Here is a 27,178-nt window from a genome sequence, read left to right as displayed (position 1 = left end):
CAAAAAGCCATAGATCTTGAATTCCAGAAGCAGAAGGTGTCAATGGCCTCCATCAGAGTCAGGGTACTGGGGTAGAGGGAGCTTTGCTCCAAGGCAGTATGACAGCTTTTACATCCTTAGCCGCAAGGAGTCTCCTGGCACGGCCTCCTCGTACAGCAAGGTAACGCCAGCTGAAAAGCACTTTTCCCAGTACAGTTTACTGAAATTCTGCAAACAGCACACCTGTAATTGCACTAGAGCTTTTGCGGGCATCGGTGGGAGGAGAGAAGAGCACAGGTATTTTGCATTCCTGTCCCAATACGCATTCTTGGCAGAAGATTTAAACGTAGACCAAACTTAACAATCAGGTTACAATAGATAGCACCCCTTTATTCAGCATTTCTGTCAGATTTGAATAAGAAGTTACCCTTACTGCATTCAGACACCTTCACACTTTCCAGACAAGGCTGCTAACCAAGTGTTAACTTTTCAAAGTGCCACACGAGGGCAGGTAATATTATTTATTACCTGTCTTCCAGGAAACTTTGTACATGAAACATTAGTGTTAAGATTTTGATCATGAAATAAAAGCCACATCCTTTCATCTCAGTAAGTGGCCTGATTTCCTGCTGAAATCATGAGAAAAGGCATGGTCAGCATTTTGGGCAACTGTGCCATTTTTACTGAACATCTTAAATAAACAAAAAGCCAATTATTAAATCCTTCATTTGCATTTCAAGAGATGGAGCCTGTGCTAGATTACAGCGTGTGTGCTGTATTATAGCAATCATATAACATCCAAATCTACCCAAGACAGATCTTAAGATCTCATAGATCATAACAAATAAAATCTCGCTGCACGAGTCTGCGTTTCCACCTGAGACAGGGCTGTTGCAGGAGCCTCTTCTAGCCATAGCAGCCTACTTTTATAAGCCAGGTGAGAACTGTGGGGAGAAGAAATATCCTTGATTAGCATGAAACAGAGTTTGAATTTTGCTTTGCTATTTTTCTTCAATAAGCTATTTCAGCTTAGTTTTCCTTAGCAACTTACCATGCTACTGACACCCACTGAGTTCTGATGATGACTGCATCTGTCCCGGAGGAGGTCACTGAGCGGGCTGGCTGGTAAAGGGGGAGTTAACAGGACTGGCATGATTTTCCTATCCTGCAGTAGTGCCTGAGGGCCCCAGGCAAGACTGGGAGAGGAGACGGATCATACTGGGCACTGCACCCCCCACCCTCAGAAAGGCACAATCCCCCTGGGCCCCCAGACTGGGGCAGGGATCACCCTGCAGGGATGAGTGGGATGCGGTTTTTCCAGTTCCTTTCTTACCTTGTGGGCAGAGTTTTGTTAGTGCAAGATGAGCTGCAGAGATACTGGAAGAAAAAGAGTGAAAAGGGACACATTCGTAGTACCTGGGGGTTGAGGCTGAACTGCCCATCTTGGTCAGTCGGTGAAGCGGCAGCTGTTACCCAGAGCTACTAATGTGGGTAGTGTGGGGCTTGGTTTTTTTGTTTGTTTTTTTTCTTTCTGGCTTCCTATTAAAAAAAAAAAAAAAAAAAAAAAAGACAATAGAAAAGACATTTTCTCTGCACAGAGCACTGAATTTTCCATACTTAAAAAGAAATGTTAGGCCTCGTGTAAATCTGGGCATTAGCCAGTATTGTACTGGTGTGGCTGCACGAGTGAAACCTCTCTTCAAACTCTGCTGCAGCCCCACAGCTGCAGAGAGAGGCAAAAGCCACCCTTGGGGGCTTTGTCCACCCGGTAACCCGGTGTCCTGCCCCGTGTGGCTTTCCCAGAGCTGGAAGCCATGGCATCACCAAGAGTTTAGCATTTGGAAAAGCCTGTAAAACTGCAGGGAAGCGTGTGGAAAGTGTGCTCGGGAAAATGCTCATACACTTCACTGACTCCCAGGGATTATTTCAGGCTGGTGAAACAGTGTTTCTGTTGACTGAACAATTACTGGAGGCGAAGTGGAAAGGACACATAGTTTATATGTTTATTTAGGCTACATTTTAATTCCTTCCCCCCCCCCCCCCCCCATATAGTTGTGCTGGTACAAACAGCAAAGGCTGGAGAGCTGGGCTGGAGTGAAGTGACTTGCTACAATGAGATTGCATCCTCATGTCTTCTGGAAAAAAAAAAGAAGTGCACTGAAGCAAGTCAGAAAGACGCTTTTGCTACATCTCTGCATCTAACGCTGGATGTATTTCAGTCTTACTGCATGATTTAGGGTACCCTCCCCTCACTACTGCCCAATCTCTCACCTCTTTTGTCCCCGGTACTGGAAAAGTACAGCTCTTCCAGGGTCTCAAACTCAGGGTTGAATAGTACCTGGTTGTCAGAGAGTGAGCTTGGGCTGCGGCAGAGGGGACAGCAGGCAGCGGCTCCTGTGCTGGGGAAGGTGCAGCGACGACTCAGTGATGGAGGGAACAGAGGAAGAAAGCCCTCAATTAAAGATGGGGTGAGCATCCCAAATGCCTTTGGCTGAGTAACACTTCCAAGCCAGGGGGCACAGGACGCCTGCTGAGAAACAGGAGCGAGAGGATCGTGGGTCAAACCCAGAGGTGTTCAGGAAAGTTAGGCAGAATTTCTGAACCTGAGGTGAATAAGCCAGACTCTTCCCAGCAGGAGAGTTACTGAGAGCAGCCGCGCAGCATGGAGTTGGACCTGCTGGGAATGAAGGGGAAACCAAGGGAGAGGACCCGTAGTCAGCTCAGCACCACTGCACAGCTGCATGTTCTTTCTGAAGAGGGCCTTCCTCTTCCCTTATTCTTCCTCTTACACAGTAATTGCCCGTTACATCCTCTCTCCTCCCCACATAATCCCTGTCGCTGTCAATTAGCCAGTTGGGCTGTTGCTTCAGAAACAACTGCTCCCCCAGAGAACTGTTGTCAAACACCAGGCACCATTCCCTGCCCTGCCATCACCCAAGACAAAAGATGTACCACTCCAAATCCAGTCACACCAGCACGAATTCCTCTGCTCTTGTAGGAGAAAGGCTTTTAAAAAGAGTTTTATGTGTTGCAGCTGCACCTCTGTTTTGGCTGTGGCACCATAACTCCAAGGACAACATTGCCCTCCCCTCCAAACAGTTACTCGGGCAACTTTATGTCTGGTTTAGAAGCCAGGAATAGCTGCAGAGGATTAGGCGGTGTGTGCCCAGCCCTGGCACCCAGCGGCAAACTCGAGAGCAGGTTTTCCGCAGCACTCGGTACCTACCGGCTCTCCCTTCCCTGGCCTGAAATCATTTGGAAACCCAACCACGTAAATGGGAGCTGTGGAAAGTCCGATGGCACAAAATTAACCGTTCAGAGCATCTCAAAATGAACGGGACGTGACAGGAACGCGTTTGTGCCAGGTTGGTGCTTTGAGTCAGACGTCTGTGGTGGGTTAGGTCTGGCAGCGTCAGCCAGAACGCTGGATTTACTGCTCGGTAAAATCACAGCCACAGCAGTCAGTAACAGGTGTACGTTAGGAGCCAAAAGATGTTTTGGAAAGGCTATGTAAAAACAGGTAGAAATCTTGAGCCTGACTTATTGCTTGTAGAGAAATGCCCTGTGAGTAGAAAAATTACTTTCAGTAAGTACTTCTCTGAAGCGTCTTTGCCTTATCTGAGCATTATATTTTGCACTTTATGAAATCGTGGCTTCGCTGAAGTTTGCCCTTCCCAGTACCCATGGCTATCCAAGCAGGTAGCAAAACCGTAACAAAAGCAATCTGTTCTGCGTGCTTTTCTGCAAGGGCTAAAAACAAGTAGCTAAGCCTGGATAACCATCTGCAAACTGGTATTCCCACAAACTGGCCCTGCATTACATTCATTTTTAGGCAGAAGAGCAAACGTGGCATTTCCACTGACCCTTTGAGGTGGGATAAACCGGCACTGCTGACCAAAGAGGAGCTCTTTGGAGAGGCTGCTTTAATAGGTGTTGCTTTCCTGATCCTGATCACCACAGAGATGCAGAAACCTTCATGTTGGAAGGAGGGAGGAGATGCCACAGTGGAATAGTTACGAGACAGAAAATTTTAGTATTTGAAAAAAGTAATGTATTCGGTTCCTGTCATCACGAGACCTGCATATCCTGAAAGCTTTTTCAAAATTATTAAAGCCAGAATTTCTAAAATGCAAGTGATGCTGCATAGGGCTTAAAATTTTGTCCCGGTCTGACCTTCAAACACGAGATTTGTTATAAGGAGCAAATGATGCAAAACAAAACAAATGGAGACCTTTTTTAACCCAGGCAGCAATGCTTTTTCTCCTCTAGCACCAAAAGAGAGTCCTCTCAGAGCACAATACTGCAAAGGCGTAGATCCTCTGATGCTCTGAATAGCTTTTAGAAGTTCATTAGAGCCCACATTGTGTTTTTAAAGCAAGTGCTTGTAGGGTCTATTTTCCTGGCAGCGAAGCAATTAATATAGAAGTTTTTTACAACACTGGAACCATAAACACATTTTTACAACATTAAGGTAGACAGTTAGAGCAAATTGGCATACTTGCAGAGTACAAAAGTTGAGAAATCTGGTCAGACTGGTTTCTGAAAGGCGAAAGAGATCTCTGTTGAAGTGATAAACATTAAAATACTATTAAGATAACATTAATAGTGGTGCTTTCAGAGAAGCCTAAGCAATTTGGTCACTCAAAAAAAGAAGCAACAAAACAAAACAGAGGAGGAAAACCAGACGGTGGAAAAAAAAAACACTTCCAGGGAACGAACCTTAAAGGGCACCTATGTCAAATCCAATTGTGAAATTATACACCGAGGAAAGAACCTAAGTTCCCTTAGGAACCTCGAGTCATGTAAATTGCTTTAACAGTTATAAATGCAGCGCCTTTATTTTCATAACAGACGGATGTTAATATTGAAGTATGCTTTCTATTACAAACCCAGTTTCAAGTCCCTGCTCCCCAGCTGATCCAGAATGGAAACAATCCATCTTAGCATTAACGTCAAGTTCCTTGTTTTGGCAGAAGTTTTTATTTACTATTGCATTTTTTTGCAGGCATTGCAGGCTTTGATGTGGATCATTTCTTTCAGGATACATATTCACTGCAGAATTATCTACAGTCAAGCTGCTCGAAAGCATCCCGACCACAAAATAATTGCTGTAGCCACTTCCGTGTGCCGCCAAGGTTTCTTGGGGTGCACATGTAGGATTTTTTGTAAAGCACTAGAGAACTAACAGCACTTGACTGCTGGCACGATTAAGGAGGGGTGTAACTTGAGTTTTAACCTATAAATCTGAGGGGTCAGCCACCAGAGTTAAGGGGGTTTGTGAATGGCTCAGGCTTGACTAAGGGGCAATGTTCAACCTCGAGCTCAAAGGAGCTTTTCACCAGGGAAGGCATCTTTTGTGTTGGGCTGGGATAAGGAGAGCATTGAGCAAAGAGCTGTCTGCGAATAAGGCAAGTTCTTCAGGAAGAGAGGTAGGCAATGGCGATGTTGAAACCACTTATGGAAGCCGGACTAGAAGTTTGGGTTAGATTTTTCGGAGCCAAGTGGTCTGTGCCAGTTGCATCTGTACCTTTTGGGAAGGCAAAGCTCGGATGTGAGCCCGGCCTCCCGTGCGCTCAGGTTTCTCTGCCAGCTCAGAGCTGCAGCCTGGGCTAATACCAGAGCACGGCTGTGGTCCAGGCATCCCGCTCCTAACCGGGGGAAATTATCATCAGAGCAGGAGAAAAGACACATGGAGGTTGCAAGAGAGTGATGATTTGGCAAGGAACATAAGGTTAAGAATTTAGGGCAACCTCCTTCAAATAAATCCATAACATAATATATATAAATCCATATGTATATATAAAAATAGATATAAACCCATAACATAACCTGTTTCACAGGAGTCCTCTTCTGGATGAAGAAAAAGGCAGGCAAGCAGATGGGGGTTGGAGAAAGGAGCATGCACTTGGAAAACAGAAATACCTGAGTAGAAGTAAGGCCAGCTGGGAAGATTTCCAAGCACAGTTGGCATTTCTGTAATTGCTAATGAACGATTCTTTAAAAAAATATATAATTATACAGTGAAGAAACTCTTCTAGAAATGTAAATTGTAAAAGGCATTTAAAAATTTTTCTAAAGAGGTGGGAAACATCAAAACTCCTTTAAAATTACCTAGAAAAATGTAGCCTTATTGAAAGGAAGTTAGTGTCTTAGGTTATTTACATGCTTTGCTAAGTTTTACTCAGCTTTCCGAAAGCTAGAAGCACGTCACAGTTAAAAAAACACTGAAGTGGTACAAGACTCCACTTTTACACTTTCCTGAAAAAAAACCACAACCTCCAGCATAAACGCCAAATCAACATGGATCTTCATCAGACACTGAAAAAAAGATCATAGAATCATAGAAAGGTTTGGGTTGGAAGGGACTTTTAAAGACCAACTAGTTCCAACCCCCCTGCCATGGGCAGGGACACCTCCCACTAGACCAGGCTGCTCAAAGCCCCATCCAGCCTGGCCTGGAACACTTCCAGGGATGGGGCATCCACAGCTTCTCTGGGCAACCTGTTCCAGTGTCTCACCACCCTCAGAGTAAATAATTTCTTCCTGATATCTAATCTAAATCTCCCCTCTTTCAGTTTAAAACTGTTACCCCTTGTCCTATTGCTCTACTCCCTGATAGAGAGTCCCTCCCCATCTTCCCTGTAGGCCCCCTTTAGGTGCTGGAAGGGGCTATAAGGTCTCCCCGGAGCCTTCTCTTCTCCAGGCTGAACAACCCCAACCCAGCCAACTGAGTGAAGAGCCGACTCCTGACAGGGTGGTGGCTGTGTGTTACACCAAAGAGTAACGGCATGTGGCTGTGGCAGGCACATGGGCAAGGAGGGTGGCCATATGGCCACCCCAACCCAACCCTCTGATGTGCCGGCTGGGAAGGGTGTTACTCACCATCACACCTCGGGGCGAGTCCCAAAATCTCGGTGTTTGTCTGAATGTCAACTTAAGTACATCAATGTGGGCTTGGATTCTGACAGACAGATGCGAGCACCTCTGGAGGAGTCACCGGGCTGCAGTCTGCATCCCGCCGTCCAGTACTCCAGCACCTGTGCTGTTTGATTAAATTAAATACTGTACAGTTGCTTTGAAGTCAACACCCTTACCCTGCTTTAACACCTTTGGGGGACTGGTTCAATCACAGCCTCTACTGACAACAGTTGGAATAAAACCACAGCTTTCAAGACCCAGGGAAGGTAAAGCCAAATAAAACCCCTCAGCCATCTGGCAAAAAGCTTCAAAATGTTCCACAACTTGAAATGTGGCCCAGGAGCATCGGCACCAGCTGGGCTCAGAGGAGGTGAAACTCTTATTGCGATACAGATGAAACAGGAACAGATCAGGGATGCTCAGTAGACACCCCATCTAGATATCCAACAGAATATACGAACAAGTATCTTTACAACAGTTCCCGAGGTAGTGTGAATTCCCCAGTTATTTCTGTACCTAGGAAAAACCCCATTTGCTTTTCCTGGTCACGGAGAAGTTCTGGCTGTGCCAGCCTGGGTTGCAGCACGTGTCTCTGCGCCCGGTGGCACAGCAAAGCTCGCTTTGACATTGGCCCAATGAAACAAGGAGAGGGGTTTTTTTGCAGCCTCCCAGTGATGTCGGCTAATTAAGGCAATAAGTCAGCTTCCGCTGAAAAGAAAGGTTTGCGATTTACAAATTGGCTCAACCTGCAGAATTTCAGGCCCAGGGTGACTTTTCAGATATTGACGTCAAGCGACCAAGAGCAGAAAGAACTGCTGGGAAGACTGTGGGTTCCTCACGTAGAATGGGAATTGATGGCCGACGCAGTCAGGACTGGCCGCTGCTCCTGCGCTCCCGGTTGTAGCGACCTGACGCAGTGAGGGAGCGGGGCCCGGCTCCGCAATGGCAACCGGTTGGGTATTTTTTCCCCTAGTTTTGTAGCGGCTGAGGGAACTGGGGTTGTTCAGCCTGGAGAAAACGTGGCTGAGGAGAGACCTTATCACTCTCTACGGCTACCTGAAAGGAGGGTGTAGAGAGGTGGGGGTCGGTCTCTTCTCCCAAGTAACAGGTGATAGGATGAGAGGAAATGGCCTCACGTTGTGCCAGGGGAGGTTTAGATTGGATATTAGGAAAAATTTCTTCACCAAAAGTGTTGTCAAGCATTGGAACAGGCTGCCCAGGGAAGTGGCGGAGTCGCCATCCCGGGAGGTATTTAAAAGATGGGCAGAGGTGGTGCTGAGGGACACGGTTCAGCGGTGGGTTGGCAGTGCTGGGTTAGCGGTTGGACTTGGTGATCTTAAAGGTCTCTTCCAACCCAAACGATTCCATGAGTCTGTCAGGAGGAACCGCTGCGGGGCTCTGGGGTCCTGGAGGCGCTGTACGTTCTACGGCCACGGCGGGGACCACGCTCCGCCACCTGCCCCGCGCCCCGGCGCCGCACGGTGAGGCCGGCGCCACGGGCAGCCCCACAGAGCTTCCCCCTGCCCCGAACGGCACAAAGGCGGCCACAAACCCCCAAGCCCCCGGGCTGCCGGTTTCGCTCCCCGGGGGGTGGAGGGGCGGGCGGGGCCCGGGCCGTGCGGGCGGGGCGGGGCGGGGCGGTGCCGCCGCTGCGCGCTGTGTGCTGGAATGCGCGGCGCCTCCCGCCCCGCCGCCGCCGCCGCCGCCGCCGCCAGCAGCGCCTCCCCGCCTCGCGCGCGCCCGGCCCCGCGCGCACCGCCCCGCGCACCGCCGCCGCCGCCGTCGCGCGGGCGGGCGGCTCCGCGCCGCCGGTGAGTGCGGCGGGGCCCGGCGGGGGACGGGGAAAGGCGGGGGGAGTCGGGCCGGGCCGGGCCGGGCCGGGCGAGAGGCGCTGTCCAGGGCTGATCTGCGGCCGGGCGGGCGGGCGGGGGCGGCCGGGCCCGGCCGGGCCGCGGCGCGGGGGGGGATCAGCACCACGGCTAAGGAGCCGCGGCCGCCGCCGGCGACGGGGGCGCTCGCCGGGGCCTCGCCGCCGCCGGAAGGCGATGCCGCCGCCGGCCGGGCCGGGCCGGGCCGGGCGCAGCCCCAGGCCGCGGGGCCGGGCGGAGGCCCGCGGCGCCGCTCGCCCTCCAGCCGTCGGGCACCGGGTGGGCGCGGCCGTCGTGACCTTGCCGGTACCGAACCGCTTCCCCCACCCCGCGCCCCCGCGTTGGGGCCGCTGCTCTGCCCTGCCCTGCCCTGCCCTGCCTTGCCCTGCCCGCCGCGGGGGGGAGGAGGAAGCTGAGCCCTCGCCTCGCCTCCCGTCCCCGCGGGCCGGCGGCAGGGGGAGCGGCGGGGCGGCCGTGCCCGGCCAGGCCCCCCGGCGACGGCGGCGGCGGCGGGCGGGCCGGGGGCGGCGCGGGGAGGGCCGCTTTGTGTGGGCAGGCAGAAAATGGCCGCATGCCTGGCAGGGAGGGAGGGAGGGAGGGCGGGCGGCGGCGGGGGCACGGCCCGGCTCCCCCGGCCTCCTCCCCCGGCGGATGTGCGCCGGGACGCGGGGGGGGGGCGGCGGCGGCCGGGCCGAGCCGCCCCCTTTTGTTGGCGGCCTTGGGCCCGGCGGGGTCCCTCGAGCAGCCGGGCGGGGGCCCTCGTCGGGGCCCGGCGGCCTCAGCACCCACCGGCGGGCGGTGGCGCCGCCGCCCCCGGTGCCTGACATGGCGGGTCTCGGGAACGGGTGGGTCCCGGCAGCCCCGTGGGAGCGGGCAGCGCTGCGGCCCGGCCCGGGCCCGGTGGGACCGGGGACGTGGGACCCCGCTGACAGCCCCCCGCGCCCGGCCTTCTCACGGTGGGATCCTGCACCCCGCGTAGGGTGAAACCGACCAGCCCTTTGGGCAGCGGGACCCCCGTCCGCCCCCCGAGGCCGAGCCTGGTTTCTGGTAGCAGGGAGGCCTCTCGCCCCGGCTTCTGCCGCCTGAAGGGGTTTGATCCTGTGGTGTGATCTGGGGGGGCTGCTGGGACAGCACAGAGGAGGCTGTTCCACAAGTTGGGTGCTTACAGGTGTTCCTTTTCTGTTCCAGCAGAACTGCTGCCATGGCAACCCAAGTGCTGGGACAGTCTGGTGGGAACAGCCTCTTTCCTGGCAGTGCGAATATCGGTATGGCGTTGTCCAATGACATGTATGACTTACACGACCTTTCTAAAGCTGAGCTGGCAGCTCCTCAGCTCATTATGTTGGCCAATGTGGCCTTGACAGGAGAAGTTAATGGCAACTGCTGTGATTACCTGGTTGGAGAAGAGAGGCAAATGGCAGAACTGACAACAGTGGGGGACAGCAACTTCTCCGACAGTGATGGAGAGGGTATGGAAGATACCCAGGCTGCGGAGAGCGACCGCGAGGCACCTGAAAATGTGGAATTAAGCTCTCTTGAAGTTCCTAGTGCGGAAACCCAAGGTGCAGCTTCTTGCCCCCCTCCTAAGACTCCCAGTGTGGACAAAGATGTCTCATTGGAAGCACCGGGTACTCCAGAAAGCACAGAGGACAAGTGTAAGAGCTTGAAGAGCAAGCCGTTTCGTTGTAAGCCTTGCCAGTACGAGGCAGAGTCTGAAGAGGAGTTTGTGCATCATATTAGGGTTCACAGTGCTAAGAAATTCTTCGTGGAAGAAAATGCAGAAAAGCAAGCCCAGGTGAAGGAGTCTGATTCTTGCACCGCAGAAGAGGTGGATTTCTCTAAGGGCCCAATCCGTTGTGATCGTTGTGGCTATAACACTAACAGATATGATCACTATCTGGCTCACTTGAAGCACCACAACAAAGCAGGGGAAAATGAGAGAGTCTACAAGTGTACCATATGCACTTATACTACTGTCAGTGAATATCACTGGAAGAAACACCTAAGAAATCATTTTCCCAGGAAAGTGTATACCTGCTCACAGTGCTCCTATTTTTCAGACAGGAAGAATAATTATATTCAACATATTCGAACTCACACAGGTAAGTCTTTCATCTTTTTTGATTTAAGTGTGCTAAGAATGCTGGGAAACTGATGAATGAAGCAAGCCAAGAGTCTTCTATTTGCAAAGCTCATTCCACCCTGATAAAGCTCTGCGCTCTCTCGTCTCAGTGCTACCAGGTTGTAGCCTCATGGAAGTGTGGATTTGGTTTGAGCTCTGGTCTGCTGTCCTAGAGGACTGAGAAAATATCTCAATATCCGGGGCCCAAAAGGAGATGAAGAGCATCCTGTTTCGTAATATTAAGCTAATTTTTTGAAGAGGGCATGACAAAATGTGCCTGTGATGATTGTCAGGCTCTACAATACGAAAGCCTGATGTACTGTAAAAACAAAACAAGCGTGTTGACAAAAGGTGCCTAAATCCCATAGGTAGTTTTGAAAATGGTATGTTCAGACTGAGATGAAACTTGACTAAGTGGTAATTACAGAGAAGAGGGAGCTGATACACACATGTGAAGGAGCCCTCCAGCATCTACCAAGTCAGAATAAGAGTTGAGTAGCGTTCCTTGTGAATTGATTCCTCTTAATATACAGGGGCCTCATTTTTTCTGAGGTCTGCATCACTGCAGTAGCAAGAAGTAGCCACATACTTCTGTTGGCCTATAGGAAGCCCTCGAGGGAGTCTTTGGCCTGATTTCCTGTCTTCTCCTAACCTTGGTTTGTAACCTCAAGGAAAAGCATGAGGCCCCTTTTTACTCTGGTTTATGCCAAGTGGAATTGGAGGACCTTCGGCGTCGCTGCCGTCCTGCAAGCTGGGGCTGCAGGTGGTTTAGGAAGCGCCTTGCTTTGTATCAGATCCTCACCAGCCTCTCCCAAGGGGACTCCTGAAGCGTACCCAAACTGGAGGCTCCTTTCCAACCCAAGGCCAAAACCGGCAAGGGGAGGTTGCAGCCACATTGCCTCTTCGGGCAGTGAGGTACAGTTGCTTTGCCTCCTGATCCCTTTGGTGGAAGCAGGAGGGCAGTTCAGACCTTCCCTGCAGCTTCTCAGAAGCTTTTATTTCCCCCTTGCCAAGGCTTTCTGAGGAGGGGGCAGGCTGGCTAGCCATCTTCTACTCTGCTGACCTGACTCGGTTCCCCTTTATTGTAGGCTGTGCTGGCTGAGCAAAACACTGGGGAATTTCTCCTTTGAAGTCATGTTTTGTCACAGCAGTGACATGAATGGTTTGGAGGCTTCAGTTGAGTTGTCTGCAGCTGTCTGGAAGGGGAGGGCTGGACTCGGGCCGCCTCGGGGCTGGGCTTGAGCTCAAGTGTGCAGAAGTTTGTGTTCGTCAGCATGCTTCAGGATCTGCTTTGACTGGGTTGGGAGGGTCTGCTGGGATTTTTAGTACGTTAAGACATATTCTCTTAACAATAGCCACGTGTTGCTGTTTAGAGAATACCGTCAGTTTAAAAATCAGTCCTGTCTAAATATTGTTTTTCCTAAACAAGTAAACAAAGATTATTGTGAGAGGTGTTAGGAAAATGGTGTGGTTTATCCTCCAGTTTGTTTTCTTTGTGTGTATCGTGGGAGATGATAACAGTAAAGAGACCAGGTAAAAAAAAAGACAAAATAATAGGAGAAAACTAAATAAATCATGTGGGGGACTCATGACCAAATGTGAACCCATGCTGTGGTGCTGGTCTGTTTTACATTTGTCTTGACTTTAAATGCATCCCTGCTTGTGTTTGTACATGACATTAGGTCCCCCCTCTGATCTCTGAAAGCTCTTGTTGAGTTTTACAAGAGCTAACCATGAAAGGATGTTTGCTGAGGAAGTGCTCTGTTGTTGCTGCGTTTGACCAATTTACCAGTGAACTGTATTAAAATTTAAAAAATCAAGCATGTTAAACTACGTAGGGTATTGTCCAGTTCCTCTTTTCTCCTTTAAAAATAGTGGTGCAATCAAGGTTTCTGGTTCTTTGGTTTGCCATGTCTTTTCATTATTTTAATTAAGCCGAAATGAGTGATTACGATTTCAGCATTTCTTAGTCCACCCTGGTAGTTGTTTCATTGCTAGCTCTCACTTAAAAGTTAAGATCTTTTAGCCAGTTCTTGCTTGATAAAAATCTTTCAAATATATTAGTAGACTCATTTAGGAATGTGCCTTGTTTCCAGTAACATTGATTTTTGTGGGGGAGAGTGTTAAGTCTAAAGGAAGAGTATCAGAAGAATGAATAAGCTACTGGCAGGTATATTTCTACACCAGGCTAAACATTTCTGCTGGTATTAATGTGTAATCAGTTGCCTTAAAAAAATACAAACAGAACCACACCGCACAAAAAACCCACCCCCAAACAACCAACCAACCCACCCCCCAAAAAACTAGAAAAAACACCCACAGATATTTTGTAGTCAAAAGTATTTGCAGGCTGTTAACATAACAGCACTGAATTCAGTAAAAACTCTTCGAATAATACTAAAATATCTGCAGATTATAGTTTTCATTTAAAATTTAAGAAAAATATTTGTTGGAAAAAAGATGAGAGGGATAAACATACATACTGCATTTTCTTCCTATTTTATGGGTTCAGAATGTTAAGAAGGAAGTTGGAATTGTTTGTTTCTTTAGTTTACTGATTGCTAATAGGTTAAATAATTTTGGATAGATACTTTTTTCTCTCTCCTGTTTTTTGTACTTCACCTGCTTATTTTTTTTTCTGTGTGGGAAATGCCTCCTTGCAGATAATTGGATTCTGCTGTGTCTGAGCCATCATCCAGCTTTCTGAAACACTGACTCTGTACAGAGTGCAGTTTTCATAGGATCAAATGTGCTGCTGGAGAAAGGTAGTCTCAGTTTTCTCCCCCTGCCCTGGGACTGGTTGATTCAGCTCACTAAAATGGCAGTAAAATATTCCTTTCCTCTTCCCCAGGTTGGTTTTCTGCTGGTTAGTGAACTGAATCGACTTCCTAAGGACACATAAAAATGCCAGAGTGCACGTCCAGGAGCAGGGAAGGGGGGCTGCCTGCTAGTACCTTGCATGGTGGGAGAAATACTGATCCTCGCCATGTTTGGGGACCGCCGGGAGGCCAGCAGAAGTTTATCTGGTTGCCTGTTGCTTGCATCCGTGTTGGAAAGCAGGTGTCCATGAACATGCCCTGTACTGGTAGATAACCTTGCAGTTTATGACAATGCTTTTGTGGCAGGCTGCTGACAAATGTGGGGGACCTCTGGCAGAGGGGTGGTCTAAGGACCCTGCAGGTGGTCATAAGCTTGGGGAGAGCTACATCTGGAGGAGCCTCTCTGCTGCCCAGGAGGGGGTGGATGGAGATGTTCAGGCCCATCCCTTCCTTTGCTGGTGGAGCAGAAAGGAACCTTTGTGTCAGGGACAGACCTACCTGGACTCGATTGTGTTCGTTAGACGTGTTAGACCAAGTTTTGACTTGATTTATCCCATCAACTATCCACGCTGCTGATCCTGGAACCATACTACATGCAAGACAGTGCAGCATTGTTCTCAATTTCTTCCATTTAACTTGTTAGAAGCAATTTCTAGAAAACCTAATTGAAAATAATCTGCAAGGCTATATAAATAAGACATCTACTTCAGGCAGTCCCAGTGTTCAGTGCCTAGCTTTGGGCTGTCATTTTTATTTATTTATTTTGGTTGTCATAGGGGATCTTTCTTGCTTGCCACTGTGTTGGACGTTTGATGGAAGCAGTTTCATTTCAAGCAGACAACTTTTAATAGAATTACAAGAAAAGCTTTATAAAGAGATGGTCTTAAACTCGTTCACTGATATCAGTCTGTGTGTTCATTTACATAGAGTTAAGTGCCTGCTTAAGGTTTTGCTAGGTCGGGGCTTATTCTTTAAGTGTCTTGTGGAGAGAGATTTTTTTGGTGTCTTGTTTGCATATAATGAGTCTGTAAAATTACAATAAAAATCCTTCGGGGAATAGCATTTTATAAAACAGCCCTTATAATGGTAGCCAGGCATTTAACACATATGGCAATAGCACATTTTAAACTAGCTGCGTTCATCATACTTTGAATCTAGTAGTGTTTTGTTGCTGTACCTTATATAAAATACCTAGAAGAAAGCCTTTTTCACATTCCTAACATTGTAGGTAACTTTAAATATATGAAATTTCAGGTAATGGGAAGAAGACATGACTGAATATTCCAGGACCTTTGGCCACATTTGCAGATTGTAAGGAGTCATTGAAAAACAAAACCATTTCTTTATGGTTAACAAAAGGCCTACCCCTCCCTTGTACATGACTTAATCTTATTGTGTGTGTTGCACCAATCTCCTACTGTGTTTTAACTGGAAAAGGGGAGTGTTTTAACTGGAAAGGGGGACGGTATGGTTGTTCGGGTGAATTTACCTTTAAACTGCTGATCTAATCAAGAATGACAGTCTAAATGTTTGATGGGAGGAAGAAATGTGGGATTAGTCTGTATTACAAAGACTGCTTCTACTGCTGTTTTGGCAAAGGCCTGCAGCGGAGCCTCTCATCGCATACTGGCAGATGAAGGTCTTTGCTGCTGCAGGTAGAGCCGTGCCTCTGAAAGTGAACAAATAGCCTGTATGCAGGGCTTTTGCTGGGGTCCAGGTCTCAGTGACTTGGAGAGCACATTGGTTGTGTGCTTCAACTGATGTAGCACAATGCTGTAGTGTCGTTCTGACTATGACTTGAATAAATACTACAACCAAGTAACTTACTTTTCGCTTCCCAGCTTCATTCCCCTCTTCTGTTGGGAGTATCCACCTGAGACTAAAAAGTGCTTTTACAACTTGTAGTGGAGACAAGGCAGCCTAGACCTCTCAGCTGTGCTAGCAGTTTGAGGCAAACATCCCTGGTACTTATCTGGACCTGCCTAACAGACGTTAATTCTAAAACTAACTGCCTTTATTTGGGGCTTGTCTTCACTTGAAAAGGATTTTCAAGTGTCATTGTACTGATAGTTACACAAGCTAACTGTCCCTTGTGGAGACCTAATTTATGACAGGTTAGTTTCCATTAGTTCTCCAGAAACAATAACTCTGCAGGCAGAGGGATTTGGGTCTTCAAAATAAATGTTGCTGCTACGCTTGAGCTTTTGCTAGCAGCATAGTTTCACTGAGCAGGGCATCATGCTTTTTCATGCTCCAAGCTAGTTTCAGGTTGCCAATAAAACTTTAGAACTAGAGACCCTGTCTCTATCTGCACTTGTGTTCTGGCAAATGCAGGTCCATGCTGAATGGATGGTTGTTCCCCATCTTAATCCAAATCAAACATGGAGGTTTCAGGTAAGGTGTTAAGTGAAGCAAGAACATACCTGGTTTCTTACAGGGTCTGTATCTTTTGTGCGTCCTCTGAGTGGTGGGAAAAAATACTGTAGGAAAGTTGGCTCTGGTGGCTTAGGGCTTCCTAAAGGTGGCTGTCATCATCACCTTTTGCCTGAGGTTACCGTCTGACCCTGGATGGACATGAGGATGTGCCTCTCTCATATTCTGCCCCTTCACTACCCTTGTTCATAAGCCATGGCACATTGCACTGGTCCAGCGCAGGTATATGCTTCTCACCGTGTCCCTTTGCTGAGAGATAATGTGCCCTCAAGTACAGCTCGGGGATCTGCAACAGCCTCGCATGTATGGCTCAGTAACCAAGTTTGGGGATCGGCTGTGTTTCAATAACTAATTTGCTGTTTGTTTTTGCAGGAGAGCGACCCTATCAATGTGCTATGTGTCCTTATTCCAGCTCTCAGAAGACCCATTTAACCAGGCACATGCGCACCCACTCAGGTTGGTAAGGGGCGGCAGCAGCATGACTCAGGAAAAGGGGGTAGTTCACAAAATCACGGCATGGTTGAGGTTGGAAGGGACACCTGGAGGTCATCTGTTTCAGCCCCGCTGCTCAAGCAGGGCCACTTATTGCAGGCTGCCCAGTTCTGCGTGAGGTGTCATCTCATCCAGGACGGCCTGAACTCTTATTTAACAGGTTGTCTTTACCTGCTAAGGAAGTGCTAAGTGTCATTAATAAAAGTGATAACAGGGGAATGTATCTCTTTCTTTCCCTTTTACTCTCTGAGATGTATTCTGAGGTTCACAGGTCTGCTCTAGTAGTCCTAGTAATGTAGTAGCAAATACAACATTGTGATGATACAGGAGCAGATTCTTACCTTCTGTCTGCTGCCATAACTCAGTTCAAATCAATGAAGCTGGAAAAATGTTGAGCAGCTGAGAGTCTTCCCTGTGATGTCTGCGATCTCATCTCATCCAGGGGCTCTGAGGGAAACTTAGCTTTTGCTTAGTATTACAGAAAGATGCAAAATAGTGTCTGCTTATGGCAAGCAGACACAGAGAAAAGAGCAAACTCAGAGGGGGTTCACAAGCAACTCGGTCTTGCGACACTAAAAGCCAAATTAGCAATTTTTGCTAGCCTTTATTTCCCATTACTGGTCATAAGCTCTGGTGTTACAGACATATCCTGCTCTTTCTCTTGCAGGTCTCTTTTTGAATGGTTTAATAGCATTTCTGTGAGTCATAACAGCATAGGCATGCTAACACAAGCACAGTTGTCGTTTGTGACCCTCCTAGGGGACCTCAGGTTGATCTCAGCCTATGCTTTTGGTTTACTAATAATCTGAATTGACCAGACCTAGATGAATTCCTAATCCTAGCAAACAGTAGTGAAAGTCTCCTGAACAGTAATCTTTCAGTTTCAATAGATGAGGCTTTTAAGTGAAACCAGAAACCAGTTTTAACTGTAGTGGCGGGGGGGGGTGGGGGGGTGGGTGTTGGACCCATTAGAAATAGCCAGCTTTAAAATGACATGCCAGTATCTTGGTTTGAGAATATTGTGAATGAAATATTCCAGTTCCAGAAACAAAAACAATTTTTGGCTAAATCTCTGGGCTAAATGTGAATTTGCAAATGTTTTGGTCAGTACTGAGCCTTGGAAACCATTTCGTGACTATCTTAAATCTCCCCTTGTCTGTACAAGGAAGTCACCAATCCAAAGGAGGTGAGGAGTAGGATCTGTCCTTGGCCCTTAGAGATCTGGGAGGGAGGGCGCGAGCTGTGCTGGCAGAATTGGGAGTGCACATGGGACTCTTGCTATCAGGGGTGTTTTATTAATAGCTCTCATAGCTTCTATTGCATGTCTTGCCACATTGCCCCGGCAGCTGAACCTTTTCTGTGGCAATTTCTGGACTCCTGCAGTTCACAGGCTGGCCTTTTAAGGCAAACCGGTGCTGGAGCTTTCTTCAAATGTCAGACAGTGAACCACAGTGGTTTAGAACCTACTTCACAACTGCAGCTGTGTTGTTAGCCATCTTGATACGTGTCCTTTCCACTTGTGCAACAAAACCCCTGGATTAAAAGGTGGTGATGAACAGAAAACTCTTCACATACAACCTTTGAGTTACCCCGTTGCAGCCACCTCTGAGCACTCTGCTTGTTCAAGTGCATGTAAGAGAGAGGCTGTTCTTGTCTATGTAACATGGAACTGTTCCTTGAAGCATAGGCAATAAAAGTCCATACTTGCGAGAAGGATGACCAGTGAAGCACATCAAGCTTAAACTTGTGCAAAATATCTCCAGGAACTGAAGGGAAAAAGGAAAGAAGATAGTCTGAAGATGATACGGAATCAAACTAACCCTTCTTTAAATAATGAAAAGATGCTGCAGGCAGACATGAAGTCATCTAGAGACTTAAAGAAGTGTCCCCAAGCTTTCTCCCAGGGAGGAAGCACAGCTTTTCATAAAGCTTGTGAGGGCGTTGCACATCAGCAGTGTGGCTAACACACAGACACCACAGTCACAGTGACTTCATTTTCAGTGCAGGCTGCACCGGGCTCCTGAGTTGTGCTGCAGAGGAGCAGCGTGAATATTGGCAGGGATGGGAGAAGTACTATCGTACCATGAGCAGAAGGGGCTGGAGTGGATTTTCAATGTATTTAGGAAGTGGCATGCATTAGTTTTGCAGGTCAGTTTTGAGATGCTGGTTCAGAGCTCGGGAGCATCCCAAGTTCCTCAGCTGAATTTGCACATGCACAGATGTTCTCAAAGTATTTCTGGACTTGAGTTGTTGCACTAGAAGTGTTTTTCCTGTTTGCTTTGCTGTGTAAATGGGAAGCCACTTCTGCTGCAGCAGCATGCACTAAGCAGAATGTTTCGGGAACACTTCTGCAAGAGTCATTGCAAAACTGTAAATGCAGATTTCAGTAGCAACATGATGGCTTTGGACTGCAGCTGGTTGGCTTGGCAAGAGTAACCTGCAGCCAGTGCATCATGTGTTTGAGACACCATAAGAGTGAAGTGAATTATGAGAGGTAAAGATCATCTGAGCAATGTGCTTTGGGTTTTGCTAGCTTTTCCCCCCCACACACTTCCTTTTCAATGCAAACATGAAGTATGCTAAATCTGTGTAAAGTTGGACTTTTTGAAAACGTTTGTGTGAAACTGCTATTCATCACATGTTAACATTTCCATTTTTCTACAATGCATTCAATGGACCAGTTGGGTATGGATTCCATTTGCTAATATTACTGTAGAGAGATCTCTGCCGGTATGTATGCATAGCCAGAACCTGTGACGTTGTTACTGCTTGTTTGGTTTTGGATCCCCTTCCTCCCAACCCTTGCCCCTTCTCTCCATTTTTTTTTTTTTTGTATTTTGTTCTTGGTGTCTTGTGAACGTGTTTGTGGCTCGTGGATTTCTTATGTTGATTTTACTTAATTTGAAAGGCGCATGGATAATTTTTTCTTTTTCTTTTTGAGTTTCATATTTCTGTATCTGTATTAGCGGGAAGCGATTTCCGCTCCCTCCCCGACCCCCCCATGCTTAATAATCACCATCATTCCCTTCCGCCCTTCCTTCCTTAGGTGAGAAGCCATTCAAATGTGATCAGTGCAGCTATGTGGCCTCAAACCAGCATGAAGTAACTCGTCACGCAAGGCAGGTTCACAATGGGCCGAAGCCTCTGACTTGCCCGCACTGTGACTACAAAACAGCTGACCGCAGCAATTTCAAAAAGCACGTTGAGCTCCACGTCAATCCGCGCCAGTTCCTCTGTCCTGTTTGTGATTACGCAGCGTCTAAAAAATGTAACCTGCAGTATCACATCAAATCCAGGCATCCCGATTGTTCTGACATCACCATGGATGTTTCAAAGGTGAAGCTACGGACAAAAAAGAGCGAAGCTGACTTTTCTGAAAGCATTAACGACAAAGTGGAGAAGGAACAAACGAAAGGGGATTCAGCTGCAAAGAAAACTGAGAAAGTTGTGAAAGTGGAGAAAAAAGATAATTTGGCAAAGGAAAAGAAGCCAGCGAGCAATGTTTCTGCAGGCCAGGTGACAACCAGAAGTCGGAAATCGGCTTCGGAAAACAAGGAGGTGGATATTAAAACTGAGAAAAATACTGAGAAAACATGTAAAACAAAGAAGATCAAAAGAAAGGCAGAGGCTGAAGTAACTTCCTCAAAACAAGAGCCTGCAAATGATACCTCAGCAGTAACGAAAAAGAAAAAGAAAGTGGAAACTAAACCCAGAGACTGCCAGGAAGCTCAGAAAAGTGATGTTGTACTGGAGGAGGAACCTAAAAAGCAAAATTCTTGCCTCAAGAAAAACAGAAAAAAGAAAGCTCTGAAAAATAAGCACAGTAAGAAAAGCAGCAAACTCGATCAGGAGAAGATCGAGGATGAGGAGATGCCAGACGAGTGTCCTGTCACAGAAGAGGATGGATGTGTGAAGCCTGATGCTGAGAGCAGCGACCAGAAGGAGCAAGATCCCACTGATACAGCAGCATTAAGCAACGATGGTGGCCATGCTCTCAAGGGGGAGAGCGCTGACCCCAAAGGAAGCTGCATACAAGACCCAGGGCAGCTTTGTCTGCCGGCTCAGGATGCAAACACAGAAGCTGAGGTAGAGGAACAAGAAATGCCTGCTGCAGCAGGAGGCAGCGAAGACACTGTTGGTGAAAAGGAGGAGAGAAAGGCGGACAGAGGGGAAGACGCTTGCTCCGAGGAATCTTCCCGTGCAGTGTCTTCTGAAAAAAACTTGGATGTGCCCCTGGATGTGGTACCAGATCTGGCACCTGAGAAGGAGCCAGAGGAAACCTGTGTGGCAGAAACTGTGAGTAACTCAGAGCCAATGGACCTGACTAAGACGTGCCTGCCAGCGACAGGGCCAACAGGAGACGCCGTGCCGGCACCTGCGCCCCCAGAAGGGTGTACACAAAGCCCTAAAGTAGCTCTGGCCTTATCATCTCCGGATAACACAGCAGTGAATGAATCTCAGGAAATGGAGGAGGACGAGGGCATCCACAGCCACGAAGGCAGCGACATAAGTGACAACATATCAGAAGGAAGTGATGACTCGGGGTTAAACGGCACTCGCTCTGTACAAGAGGAAACAAGTCCAAAGACGTCACAAGGGGCTGCAAACACCACAGTGGCCAGGGAGAACTATGTGTGCATTTTTTGTGACCGCTCGTTTAAAAAGGAAGGTGAATACAGCAAGCACCTCAATCGCCACTTAGTCAACGTGTATTATCTGGAGAAGGCAACAAAAGGGCAGGAGTAGAAATAGCTGTGGCTTGGGGGAATCTTTTTTTTGTAAGATCTTATACAGCTTATGTACAGATATTGTAGATTTTTTTTTTTTTAAAGCATGGTTTGCTTTAGTGTCTGCATTGGTTTGTTGTTCTTTTGTTTTGGTTTGGTTTGGTTTTTTTTTAAGTTGAAAATATTTTTTGACTTTTTGTGTTATGGTGAACTCATTCACTATTGGATCTCTGCATTAGAGTAGGCAGGTAGGGTGTATGAGGCTGTGTCCTGTAAAGTCAGTGTAAGCTTCTAGTCTATTAGCTTATGTTATATATTTTTAGGAGCAAGACTGTAGCTACCAATACACAAGTTGGATGTTATTAGAGCCATTGGCATTAGTTGCTTTTTGTTCTAGCAGCCAACTCCTCCACTCTCTTCCCTCTTCCTTTCTCCCCTCCCCCCCCCCCCCCCTTTTTTTTGTTCTTCTCAATATGTCTTGATGTTCAAAGTGTTAAACTACTTGATGGTTTTTTTACCAGGAAGATAGCTTCTATTACATAAAAGAGCACTTTGTAAAACAAATCAAAGTTGGCTAGTGATGAACATAACTGTTTAAGATAATTATAATTGTGAACGTACATTTCAGATCCCCTAAGCGTGAATGGTGAGCCAAAATTTAGGAGTAGTCCTTCCAACTTTTGATTGGAGAACCTCTGTCTTGATTAATATCTTAATGACTATGATACATAATTGGCTTTGTTGTGGGGGAGCAAGTTTGTTATTTTTAATTTCTGGTTGTTTTTTTTGATTGTGCTTTAAGGGCTTAAAATGTTGCACATTGTTTTTGATTTTTACCTATGCAGTTTAATCCTTTAGGAATAGCGCTTGTGCAGTACGTGTACACTTTATATATGCATGTTTGGTTTTGTTTGTGTAAGTTGTTTTTTTTTTTATTTGGAAACGTTCAGATTTGTTGCTTACCGTGGGACAGTTTTCTGTTACAATTTCCTGTGATGCTCTTTACCGCAGACTTTTCTTGTTTTCTGAGGTATTATTAGCTGTGCATGAAGTTGCTAAAATTATGAAGTGCTTGGCTATATATTTTTGACTGGCTTTAAAATTGTATTGTTCTTGAGCAAAAGGGTACCAATGCAATTTCAAAACACTATTTTATAGGATTTTTTTGTGATGGAAATGCCACTTCTGCTATTTTGAATACACATACAGAGTAATAAATTTTAATTTATAATTTGGAATCACCAGACAGGAAAATACTCAGTCTCAATGGAAATGGTCTGCAGATTCTGCAAGTCCAGATGATTTCTTTTTTTCCGCTCCTTTTCATTTCAGTCCAACTTCATGATCTTAAAAAAAATAAAATGGTAGCACTGATAGAAGTATGGTTCATCAAAGTCTAACATCTCTCACACCAAAAAAACCCCAAATAAAAATACACCAACTGGTAAGCAACAAACCTGGCGTTAAAAACTGTAGGAATTCCTGCTCCTTATTCATTCAAGTTGAATTTAATAAAACCATCCTGCTTCCATGCAGAGAGAAACACATAAGTGATCAGATTATCATCTCAGGTCTACATGTCATACCAGGAGTTTTTAATTCTGACGAGATTTAATTTCTGGCACAAACACCAGAGAGACTGCATACGCACTGCTTGTAGCCAACCAGTGGCAAAATCTAAACAAAGTCCAAGCCAGCGGAGACAAAGCAAAACCCTCCGGTCCCATCTCTGCACTCTTCTGACTGTTATTAGCCGCCTGTTCAGTGGCAGCAGTCGAGGGCAGCTTCTCTGGTTGTCATCTCCAAAGAAGAAAATGGGGAGGCAAGTGCCGTTTGGAGAGTGGAGTTGAGGAGCTCGGACAGTATTTGTCAGAGCACTTCATGGCAAAGACTCTCAATGTAAGCTCTGGAATAAACCCTGTTCTTCTCTGCGTGTCCCCTCATCATCTTGCCCTCCAAACAAACCCGCTGCCTTGAATGAATAGAGAGCAACAATGCTACATTGCTTCTGCTTTTGGGAGAGATTGGTAATAGGAGGCCAAAGATTTGAGAGGGAAGGCATCCCTCGTGGCAGAAATAAATTGTATAATGTATAGTGAGTTTCTGTTTGCTTAGATAGTGTTCAATCCTTACCTTGGCTGTGACAATCATTGTCAACTGAAGATCAAGTTGCAACTATATTTATGTTAAACATTAAGAAAATAAACCTAGTTGAACAGTTTTCCTAAACAACCAGTTGTAATAGTCTTAGATGTATTTTTTTTTCTTCATAATAGTGTTTCCTTTATATATAAATGTTGCCACCGTTTGTGAGCGATGTAAGCAGATGCTGGGAATTCCAGTACTGTGTAGAGGTTTTATAGCTCCCTTCATATCCTTGCGAAGAGCCTTTGCCATCTTGTGAGAGACTTCAAGGACTTTAGCTATGTGGATAAATAAATTTATGGACTGGCCTGATAATTTTTCTGGTTTGTTTCTAAATGAAAGTAACGGTGTTGACTGACTTTAAATCTCTCTCTATGAGATAAAAACAAAGATGTGGTTCCCTGCGACACTCTGCTGCACATTTCTGGGAAGTGGTCAAGGTTTCAATGCTCAATCTGACAAGACCTCTTTGAAGACGACAGTCGGCTCCTGTTCGGCACTGTTTCTTACCACCACATTAGAAACTGAAAATAAATTATTAACACATTAAGAAGAAGAAAAGTTGATTCTTTCTTTCTGAGACCCAGCAACAATGTCCCGAAATACCTAATGTGGGTGCAGAACTGTGTTGGAATTCGCTGCTTGGTTAAGACAAAGGTTTGGGAGTATGTTATGGTAAAGCAGCAAGGATGTGATGCTTTACGTGTTCCTAAAATGTTAGACATTGCTAATATTGAGTGTTTGAGGAGGGGTGCAGGTCAGGTAACCCACCACATACGGTGGTCTTACATTGCTGTATGTCCCTTTAAACAATGCGTCGTGGTTTTGGGTTTTCTTTGTCTTTTTCAATATTCTTAAATTATTTTGTGTTGGTTTTGCCAATGCTAGCATTTTTTGTGTTTCTTGGCAATAATACCTGTACGAGTGTTCAACCTCTGATAGGGGGTTGAAAGGATTAGCACAACGATACCCCTACACTGCCAGCCCTTGGTTGAGCAACGTGATGTTTTGGGCTTTTGCTGTATGAAGCTATACGCTCAAAGTAACTGCCCTGAGAAATGATCTCGAAGTGGGTAGCTAGGCATTAATAATCCATGGTGTTGGAATTGCTGTTTCTGGATTTTGATGATCTAGACTGGAACTTTAGTCGTTTAAAGAAGAAGAATGTTTAACAACTGACAGGCCAGTTAAGATATGGTAACGTCTTTGATTTCAACAGATTTAATGGATTTCAACAGATTAAATGTAGCTGAAAGGTATTAAATCAAATTCAAGAGTTTTCTTGAATGTCAGTTGTGTAGATATGTGGCGTGCATACAATATTAACAGAATCCAAATAGCTAATGGAATTGTTTCATGTGTACATATGTTTTTCCCCCTCTGAAATTACACTAGCTAACAAACTTTTGTGAGCTGGCATGGAAACATGTTTATGATGTTTAGTTGCACCATGTTTGATGCTTTTTACAGTGCAATACTTGTATTCTCTGAATTAAACCAAAGGTAAATTTTTTTTCATGCTCTCTCTACTGTAGTGCATGACAGTCTTTTCTACGTTTGTAATAGATGTAATACAAGCCAGATCATACATCCTGTTTTTACCTAAAACATGTATAAGAAGTCTTTTGTCCAAAATGTAGTATAAAGTTAAACTAAATTGCATTATATTAACCCTTACAAGTGTATTTTCCTAAGCATAGTTATGATTAAATAAACTTTATTAAGGAACTTGCAGCTTCTATCTCCCAGTTATTAATGGCTATGAAAGCCGTTTGTAACGAAAGGCAGGAGCAGTGCAAGCGCCGTCGACAGAGCTCTTCACGACCTCAAGCCACCAGGGACAACGGCACCAGAAAATACGTTCTTTTTCCATTTCAACATACTCGTATTCAATTCCCTGCCCGCTTCAGTGAGGGCAGGGCACAAGGTGGGAGATGCACGCATACGGAGGAGGTTCAAACTTAACGCTGGACCTGCCTCTAACTTGGCAGGACAGGCCTGATGGGCCTGGAAGGCATATTCCCTGCCACGAGAGAAGAAATGCAACTTGATGGAAGCTGCGGATTTTAAATTTGAGTATCAGCGGTAATACAGGTGGCAGTTCCTCCTGCATTCCATACAGGTTTCTGGTGCTGTCTCATTTGGGGAACTGACAGTCACCCATCATCCCTGTGGCTTTGATACTGACTATATAGTTATTGGAAATGTCTTGAGGGCGGTGGAGTCTGGTATGGCCTGCAAGGGTAACTTTTTGTCTCTCTGCCAGCCTGGCCCTTCTTGAAAACCTGAGCTGGATAAGCCCATGATGCTAACCTGCCTTCTAGGCCTTAGTCATTCTTACCTCCTACTAACGCAGAACAATTCCTTTTTGCCAAGGGATCAAGGCAAATGACATTTGATGAACTTGTGGGGATAATTGTGTATGCAGCTGCTGCAGCTTTGAACAATATGGAATGCTCCTCAAAGCATAAGAACTGAACTTTTGTCTTCTCCGATTAGATGTTTTCTCATAAGTGATGTCCCCCAAGAGTCATCCGAGTCTGTCGATGGGAGTTTGGGCTCCTGAGCCAAGCGGTTAGTAGTCCAGCAGCAAAGAGCAGGCTGCACTGCTACCATGGGACATAGCCTTGGAGGGCTGCGGGGTGGCAGGGGCTGGCATCCCCTGGGTAAGGGGCAGGTTTGGGCTTGCTGCCCTCAAAGTCTTGTAGCCAGTGCATATGCAGTTTGTGGTAACGCCGGTGTAAGGAGTGGGAGCAGGAGTGGTACCCGAGCCTGCCCACGGGCTGCAAGGGGAATGCTCTGGGAGTGAGGCATGGAGCCGGCAGGGTCTGGGCACCTGTGTGCCTCTGCCTGTGCTGTGTGAGTTAATGATTTCAAAGGGGATCGATAGAGGAGACCCTGCCCTTTGTACCACCAGCTAGTGCTGCCCCCCACCCCCGGGAAGGTGTCCTGGGGACAAGCTAGCTGAAACGAGAGAACATGAGTGGGTTGGCAAAGGTGAGAAACCATTTTCCCTTAAACCTGCAGTCAGGTCATCCTTATCTTTGACTAGCTCCTTGCACCTTGGCAGAAAAACCTGCTAGTTGTTTTTCCTGCTAGAAAACCATGATAAAACCTGCTAGGCGGAAAAAATTCCTTAGAAGCTGCTTTATGCTAAGTTGTTTTTTTACAGAACTGGGTAGCTGAGCACAAGTGCGTGGCTCTGTGGTACCTTGCAGGCCAGCGTGAGCTCCTGCCCACACACCGAGATGCCCAAAAGGTGAGTTAGCCCAAGAGGGGGATGGCTTAGCTTCCTGCTGGCCATTTTTACGGGGACAGAGCAAGCTCATGTCTTAGTTCAGCTGCCTTACTCGGGCTTTGCTGGTGCTCTGAAGGAGCCCGAACACTAATTTCCTGATTTTGGTTTGGTGGTTGGGTTTTGTTTGTTTGTAAAGCTTAGCCACGCTGACACAAGTGGCTTTACCTTGTTCGTGTATAATCTATACATAGGAAAAGGTAATTCTAGAAGGGCAAAACCCTTCCCTTGGCCAGGTTGTATTAAGCTCGGTAAATTGAGTTCCCTGCATCTCCGTCCTTTGCTGGAAGCACCAGACTTGCAGCAAGGCAACGTCCTGGCAGTGCTCTGGCACCCTTGGGCTCGAGCCAGGTGGCTGAAGCTGTCCCTTGCCTATGGGC

General features: G+C 46.7%; 1 protein-coding gene across 3 annotated transcripts; it reads left to right on the top strand.

Moving 5' to 3' along the window:
• The first annotated feature begins 8,628 nt into the window (after positions 1 to 8,628).
• Positions 8,629 to 25,223, top strand: REST (RE1 silencing transcription factor). Of its 3 annotated transcripts, none has more exons than XM_063335871.1 (4): positions 8,629 to 8,708; positions 9,957 to 10,867; positions 16,512 to 16,595; positions 19,678 to 25,223. In XM_063335871.1, the coding sequence occupies exons 2-4, from the start codon at positions 9,967 to 9,969 to the stop codon at positions 21,375 to 21,377; spliced, it is 2,685 nt and encodes an 894-aa protein (XP_063191941.1). In that variant the 5' UTR covers positions 8,629 to 8,708; positions 9,957 to 9,966; the 3' UTR covers positions 21,378 to 25,223. The 3 variants fall into 3 exon arrangements, with proteins under 3 accessions (XP_063191941.1, XP_063191942.1, XP_063191943.1); XM_063335872.1 differs by having other exon boundaries at positions 8,648 to 8,708; positions 9,954 to 10,867; XM_063335873.1 differs by lacking the exon at positions 8,629 to 8,708 and adding an exon at positions 8,977 to 9,071 and having other exon boundaries at positions 9,954 to 10,867.
• The last annotated feature ends 1,955 nt before the right edge of the window (positions 25,224 to 27,178 follow it).

Source organism: Chroicocephalus ridibundus, chromosome 5 (assembly GCF_963924245.1).
Source record: "Chroicocephalus ridibundus chromosome 5, bChrRid1.1, whole genome shotgun sequence".
Taxonomy (NCBI): domain Eukaryota; kingdom Metazoa; phylum Chordata; class Aves; order Charadriiformes; family Laridae; genus Chroicocephalus; species Chroicocephalus ridibundus.
Note: the sequence above shows the minus strand (reverse complement) of the source record. Positions and strands in the feature narration are given on the sequence as shown.